General features: G+C 38.7%; 1 protein-coding gene across 1 annotated transcript in view; it reads left to right on the forward strand.

The window, feature by feature from the left end:
- LOC146504919 (serine/threonine-protein kinase VRK1-like) overlaps positions 1 to 7,833 on the forward strand; it is a 33,125-nt gene that overhangs the window by 4,291 nt on the left and 21,001 nt on the right. Inside the window, exons 4-9 of the mRNA XM_085183484.1 lie at positions 145 to 200; positions 2,006 to 2,075; positions 2,623 to 2,710; positions 4,283 to 4,391; positions 4,587 to 4,679; positions 6,290 to 6,422. Of these exons, the coding sequence (XP_085039610.1) occupies positions 145 to 200; positions 2,006 to 2,075; positions 2,623 to 2,710; positions 4,283 to 4,391; positions 4,587 to 4,679; positions 6,290 to 6,422 (549 nt within the window). The remainder of the gene's footprint in view (positions 1 to 144; positions 201 to 2,005; positions 2,076 to 2,622; positions 2,711 to 4,282; positions 4,392 to 4,586; positions 4,680 to 6,289; positions 6,423 to 7,833) is intronic.

A 7,833-nucleotide genomic window follows, 5' to 3' on the forward strand; every position in this document is an offset into this window, starting at 1 on the left:
TGCTTACATGCACAAATCCAGTGATGAAAACACTCGTATACATTTCCTTCTGGTCTTGGATATATTTTTAAGATCCAAGAGGCCTGCTCTCATCCATGAATTATGTTGTCTCGTCTTCATTCTCTGTCTTCTGTTATGTTTCAGCCTCCAAGGATATTGACAGACCTGTTGGAACAGACACTGACTTTGTCATCAAACTGGTTAGTACATATGTTGCACGCACAGCTGACCTGTCCACCTTCAGGGACACGTTAATGCTGTGATACTTGAATGTGGCTGCACTATGCTGCTGGCAGTAGAAAGCAGGTGTAACTGTGGTTATTGATATTAAATGACTAGACTGTTATACAGCAAAATGACATTTCCTCTTTTTTTCATTTTCTATTTCACCAAATATCACCTGACTTTCTCACATGGAAGCACATGGACCAAAAATAAACATGAGAGCAAAGTGCAACCAGAGTCGGTGTGATGATTCCTCCAACTTTGCACAAGAAATAATGTTTAGTGTTAACAGAATGGCCTTTGATGGAATCCTCTTGCTTGGAAGTTGTCATTTCTTGACGTGCGCCTTTTTGTGCCAGTTATTGGACTATAGTGAAGGGAACAAAACTTTGATGACAGCATCCCTTCAATAAAGACGCTAAAATAATGCACAGGCCATAAGCCACATTCTTTGTTTACTTGCAAGCAGAAATGCTTTGGACTTGAATTAGTGTCTTCAGCCTAAAACACAAGGCTGAAAACAAAAGGCGACAAAGCTTTTGTAACTGTGGCCCCCAGATTGTGGAACTCTCTCCCTTTGAGCCTGAGATCTGTGGACTCCGTGGTCGCTTTAAAAAAAACAGCTAAAAGCTCATCTTTTTAAACTTGCTTTTGGTTGATTTTTATTTTTAGGTTTTAGCTTCTGTGAAGCACTTTGTGATTTTTATCTTAAAAGGTGCTATATAAATAAAATTTTACTTACTTTACTTACTAGTGTCCCCAAGATGCTCTGAAACGGGAATCAGAGATGTCTAATTAATGCCTGTTTGTCTATGTGCCATACAGAAAAAGTGCACAGTAAATTCAATTGAATCCCAACCAAAGTCAGAGCTTAAATATTGACACATTTTGGTTTTAAAAGGGCTTATGTCCTGGACTGTGTCTTGGCTGGGAGCAGTAACTTCCTGAAATCTCTGCTGGTTGCATTGCAAACTCTCAACGACACCAACAGTTTAGGAGGTGTGTGTGCTTCCAGTTAGGAAACAGTCAATCACAAATACTAGTTTTTACTGTTTCTTTATTTCCATCTCATCCCCTTTCACCTGGATGAGAAGGTTCTGTCCGTACACCTCATGTTACATGGCTCTACTTCTTCTGCGATTTCGTCAGGGTCTGACTCTGGGTTCTGAACCAGTCATGCTAAATTTTCTTGCTGCTTCCTGATGTTCCAGTGAAATAAATGGAAAGAATAAAATATTGTTTGATGTTTTACTGTCAGCTGTTTAATTTGAGATATAACAATAACTCATAAGCAAGCTCAATAAGTCAATTAATCAATCAATCAATATGCTGTGATACTAAATTAAGCTAATGCTATTATTCTAATTCTATTTGTCAGCTAGCAGTGTTATTGTATGTGTAACTGTGTGAAGTAGTTCTAAAAGATCTTATCAGTGACATTTGCAGTTAACATAAGTTTGGGCATGGACTTGAGCTAAAAAAAAGAAAAAGCATTTAGAGTTGCACGGGGCTGTTCACATGGGTTCATGAGACTAAACTTAGACAACATTCATGTGTCATCCAGGTATTTTTATGATTTCTCCCGATACATAAGGAATAATAACATAAACAAACAGGAAACAAAGCATTGAAACAGGCATGTAAGTGACATGATGCTCACTGGCCGAGACACAAATCTTTTTCACAATTTTACCTTTTGGAATTAGACACAGACAATTAACTTTTGCATGGTCACTGGTTAAAGCTGCACTGTGCTAATACTGTGTGCTCATACATGCAGGAGTACCAGGAGAATGGCTCCCTGTTCTCGGAGCTCAAGTTCTACCAGAGGGCAGCCAAACCCGAGAGCAGTGAGTAGCACCACCCGTCCAGTGTCCCGGCAGCTCGCTGGAGCACGAGAGCGTTTGACTGATGAAGTGGCTGCAGACTCAGAGGCTTTGCTGAGTGCTGCTCAGTAATTAATAATAAGCCAAAGCAAACATGCACCTCAGTGGCAGTTGGGCCCCACTCTCCGTGCTTGTCTGAGCTCTCCAACGCCTTCGTTTGGAGAGGAAGCTACTCACACGTAATGATGCCCGGGCCTCCACTGAGCCCCTGACCACCTGCCAGCCTGGTTGAGAGCCAGTCAGGCCAGCCGCCATCAAGCCCTGAGCCAGGCCCACTGCTTTGTCTGGGGCCTCTGTGTGTGTGTATTTGTAGTCCCAATAAGATTGATATTTGTATGCACACGTTCTTAGACTTACAAGGACAAATCTTTCTTTTTTGGCAAAACATTTGTCTACTTTTCATAGAGCTCAGTTTTTGTTTAGTTTTTTTGTTCAGACACAATAGCTCCATGTTTGCACCTTGTGTAGATGTGTACATGCATACCTGTGATTGTTCCTAAACGTGTTCCAGTGCAAAAATGGAAGAGAAACAAGAAGCTGGACTTTCTGGGCATCCCGACGTACTGGGGGTCAGGACTTGCAGAGTATAATAAACTCAGGTATTGACACAGTCAACACTAATAGGTTTGATTAACTCATAGGTTGCTATGATTGTTTTGTTTTTTGTTTTGTTTTTTTTGTTTGTTTTTTGTTTTTTTGCAGCCACCAAATTTTAAGCAAAGAGAAAATAACTTGAACAATGCTGTGTTTAGATTCATAAATGTAAAAAAAAAAAGCAGGAAGAAAGAGCAACGTGTTTCTAATGTCATTAAAATCTAATAATGTAGACGTGAACAGCAGCTGTCCTAACTGGAATGAGTGTAGTATTTTATAGAAATTGACACATTTGGTATTATTTTATGTTTTCCTTAAACAAATAAATAAATATAGATATATAGATATAGATATATATAGAGATGGATAGAGAGATATATATAGATAGATATAGAGAGAGATATATAGAGATATTTAATTTTGTTTAAGGAAAACATATAAAATAATACCAAATGTGTCAATGATCTGGTTTCATAACCGAATGTAAAATAACAACTATATATATGACATTTTTCATTCGGTTATGAAACTAGATCAGGTCTTCGTGTCAGTTTTGAAGCTATTTTTTTTCTCTCTGCCTTTCCATGCATCTATTCATGATGTGTGCACTGTCTACATGAAGCTAATTAGAGACGTATATTGACATTGATATAGTATTATTAACACATATTAATAACTTATAAAAAAGATTAATTGCCTCTTGACTTAATGCTTATTACAAGAACCTTAATATAAAGCATAACTGGAAAAAATTTTTTTCACTGCATATGGCTGTATTTTAGCCTTAATCTAACCAGAAGATGCATCAAAACACAAACGGAGCATGTTTCTCTGACTGCAGCAAAAAAAAAATTAATTTTTTTTTCATCATTTAGCTCCATGACGTTTGCTCTAAAGTAGACTCTTTGGGCAGAACTTAAAAATGAAATTGTGTGTTCAGGGTAAAATATTTGGAACGTAAAGGAAAGGACCTCTGGGGTTTTTGAAACCAGGCCAAGCTGGCTTTTGTTCGTGTTCTGCACATGAGTAAGGTGGACATCAGTGTTTATTTGTGCTGTCATATATCAAGTAAATTGTATGGACCAGTGTGAAATCCACGTGTATAACAACCAAAGTTTAAAAAAACAAACAAAATCAAGCAGATAAACTGATTTTAAGAAGGAGGAGGTTGCGTGTGCTTTCTTAAAAGCTCTGTTATCTGCTTTAATATCAGATTTTAACCATCTAACCTTAGAATTAAGGCAACTATAGTAATTATTTCCAATAGAATATCTGCTTTTAGTCAAAATGTGTTGGGTTTTTTTCACATCACTGTCAGTATTAGATTTTTTCTGTTGTTTTCTCTGATTTTTTTTTTAATTTGATTTTTCATCTTTGTTTGCTATATTATGTCTCTTGTTTGTGAATCTTATGAAAAACATCAGTTTTTTGGCATTTTGTTCCACTGTTTTGGTAAATAAAACATCCTGTCATAGTCTTTCATACAAAGTACAGTTTCGGTGTGGGTCGTTAGTAAATCTGGTGTTGTATTATGTCAGAATTAGGACAAGAGTTTGAGCTTTTCTTCTCTCACTCAGGTATCGTTTCATGGTCATGGATCGACTGGGAAGTGACCTTCAGAAAGCTTGTGAGTCCAGTGGAGGCCGACTGAAGAAGACCACTGTTCTCCAGCTTGGACAGAGACTGGTGAGATAATGATCATATTTTGACCTGTTCAATAATACCAGTATAAATAAGCTGAGGCAGCCTGATCGCCTATCAATGACACAGTTAAAGGCCAGTTTGACAAATTATGACCCCGTTTTACCAAAACGTTCGTTTTACTGCATTACTGTCTGCCTATAAAATTCTTGTTTTGTATGCTTTTGATTCTTGTGCCAGGTGGATATACTGGAGTACATACATGAGAATGAGTACGTCCATGCTGACATTAAAGCTGCCAACCTCATGCTGGGTTACAGGGACCCTGAACAGGTCAGTCCACTGCAGATCCCTGGTACAGTTGCAGGAGAGAATAAAACCCGCTGATTTTCTTTAAACTGCATTTATCTTAAATATAACCCAAAACATCTCAGTTTCATTAAAGTTATAAAAAAGATGTAGAGGATTCAGTTAAACAATTTCATCTAGCAGAAGGCAACATTGCAGACATTGACGACAGATACAAGTACCTGGGAATCCCACAGGCAAATGGGAACCACGAAGAGGCCGCTAGGAAAGCGGGAGGAAGGAGGCCTAGTGTGTGTCAGTACCACAGTGAGACAACGAACATCCACGAGTACATAAGGAAGATGGCCACAACTGGCTGCATGCTCAGTGAATACCTCAGGTAGCAGAACCTCAAGAAAGAGGAGCAGAAGAGGAACAATCAAGGAAGGACAGGCCGCTGTACGGTATGTACCACCGACAGATAGAGGAGATGGCTGATATCTAGAAATCCACCAGTGGCTGGACAAAGCTGGACTGAAAGACAGCACAGAGGCACTAATCATGGCAGCACAGGAAGAAGGTCTGAGAGCAAGATCCATAGAGGCTGGGGTCTATCACACCAGGCAAGAAGCCGGATGCAGGCTGTGTAAAGATGCCCTTGAGACAATCCAGCACATAACAGCAGGGTGCAAGATGCTAGCAAACGGGGAACACCATAACCAACACCCTAACCAAGTGGCCGGCATAGTATACAGAAACATCTGTGCCAAGTATGGCCTGGAAGTCCCGAGGTCAAAATGGGAGACACCCCCAAGGGTGGTCAAGAAGATCACCCAAGCTAAGATCCTGTGGGACTTCCAGATACAGACAGACAAAATGGTGATGGCTAACCAACCGCATATAGTGGTGGTAGACAAGCGGAGGTTGACGGCCATAACAATAGACGTAGCGATACCGAATGACAGCAACATCAGGAAGAAGGAACTCGAGAAACTGGCTAAGTACCAAGGGCTCAGAGAAGAGCTCGAGAAGATGTGGAGGGTGAAGGTAACAGTGGTGACAATGGTAATCGGAGTGTTCAGTGTGGTGACCCCCAAGCTAGACGACTGGTTCCAGCAGATCCCAGGATAGCACAATGACCCAATATTAAATATCTGTGAGAAGGGAAAAGTCTGTTTTTAGTGAATGTCTGACAGTTTTCAGGAGGTGCTCTTTCTTTTTTTAAAGAAGAGGGATCTATAGGATACCTAAGTCTATCATTGGGAGAATATAAAATAATCCATGTCATGACTGGAAGGTGAAAGTACTGTTCTCAAGTCACTGCTGCTGTCTGCAATTTGCTAAAGATATTGATGAAAAGCCAGAAAGCTGTTTGAAAGAGAGTGCCATGTTTGGAGAATGGAAAAACTGTACCTTATCTGTTGAAAGCAGATATATGGTAATGGATGTATATCAACTCCACTATTTTCACTTAGTTTAATCAGCTTTTCTTTTCCTGCTTTGCTTAATTTTGAGACAATTGCAATGCTTATGCAGAAATAAAAAACATTTCAAAGGTTTCACAATTTTTTCCTGCAACTGTTGACGTCGCACAAACTCACATGTATCTTTAAGATGGAAAGACTATTTTTTTTCTGTCCTGTTGGGAACTATAGGTCTACCTTGCAGACTATGGGCTGTCCTACAGATACTGCCCTGATGGAGTCCACAAAGAATACAAGGAAAACCCCAAGAAGGGCCATAATGGAACCATCGAATACACCAGCATCGATGCCCACAAAGGACTCGGTAAGCACTTGACTTTTTAAATAGTTAAACATAACAGAAAATAAAAACCTGTCTAAATGTTCAAATTTTATGTCAGGATATTAATGGTTGGTTTACGTGCCTGGTAAATTACACACAGTGGAATATATGACCCACAAAACTTGTTTGTAGGTAAGCTAAATAAACTTTCACCATACATTTGCACAGTCCATTTGCCTTCATACATCTTTGTTTTGGTCAGTAACTTTTATGGAGTACAACATTCAAAGGGGCTCATTCTGTCTCGTTAAGTGCTCAGTTCACTTAACAGTCAGCAGTCCTGTGCAAATTGAATTCTCAACCATTTTCCACACATCTTTGCTTGATGATCTTCAACTTAAGTCCAGATTCTAATTATTACTGGCCTACTTAAATGGAAATTGGATAAATAAGATACCACCAGGTACTTAAATTGCTATAAGAAGACACCCCTGCTTATTACAGGGGCAATTGTGTCAGTATTAATTAAAGTGGTCCGCACTTGCACACCTACAGCAAAGTTTTTGAAGCTTATGATGATTCGAAACAATCTTCATCACTTTGCCAATTGCCGTGTAATGTCCTGTGAATTGTTTCCACAGCAGGGCCAAAGCCCTGAGAAGATTAAGCAAATTAGTCCACTGATGCATCAAAAGTCTGATGCTCCAAATTCCTATTGTATCTGATTCTCTGCAAACATGGGCAACAAATCCTGGACTTGTCTGTCTGCTGGCGGCCTCATACTGGCTATTGCTGCACACAAACTACAAACAAAGAAATGTTGCGGTCTCTCTGAAAATGCCTGTGGTTAATGTGCTTAAAACGCATTGCTTGCTTGACCAACGAACAACATTCTGATCAGGGACTAAAACGATCATACCTGAATGCCACCCTCATTTCTGTGATGGAAACGCAGTTAAACATAAACAAAGTTGCATTATTGAAAATTAGATTGAGCTACTTAATATGTTAGTAAAAAATACTCTTAGTTAGTTAAAAAGAGTTCTGACATATTAGCAGTTTGTCTGCTAATATGTAGATGAATGCTACATATCAGCGTTTCTCTAGATTACATCATTGATATCATATTTTAGTGCTCCTGAAACTGATTAAAATAAACTGATTACAAATGTATTTTGTTTTTACTGGCCACAGTGTATTATTATTATTATTATTAGTAGTAGTAGTAGTAGTCACATTATTTGTGTTGTTGTTGTTGTTGTTGTTATTATTGTTATTATTATTATTATTATTATTATTATTATTAGATGTATTTTTTCATTAAAATAATTAGGAAAGTTTCCATGATACTGACAGTAAAATGAACAAAGACTGAAAAATGCCCCCTCCCGCATTTTAACTTTCAGATATGGTCTTCTAATGCAAACTACCAGAACAGAGACATTAACTTGAT

Source organism: Neolamprologus multifasciatus, chromosome 13 (assembly GCF_963576455.1).
Source record: "Neolamprologus multifasciatus chromosome 13, fNeoMul1.2, whole genome shotgun sequence".
NCBI lineage: Eukaryota > Metazoa > Chordata > Actinopteri > Cichliformes > Cichlidae > Neolamprologus > Neolamprologus multifasciatus.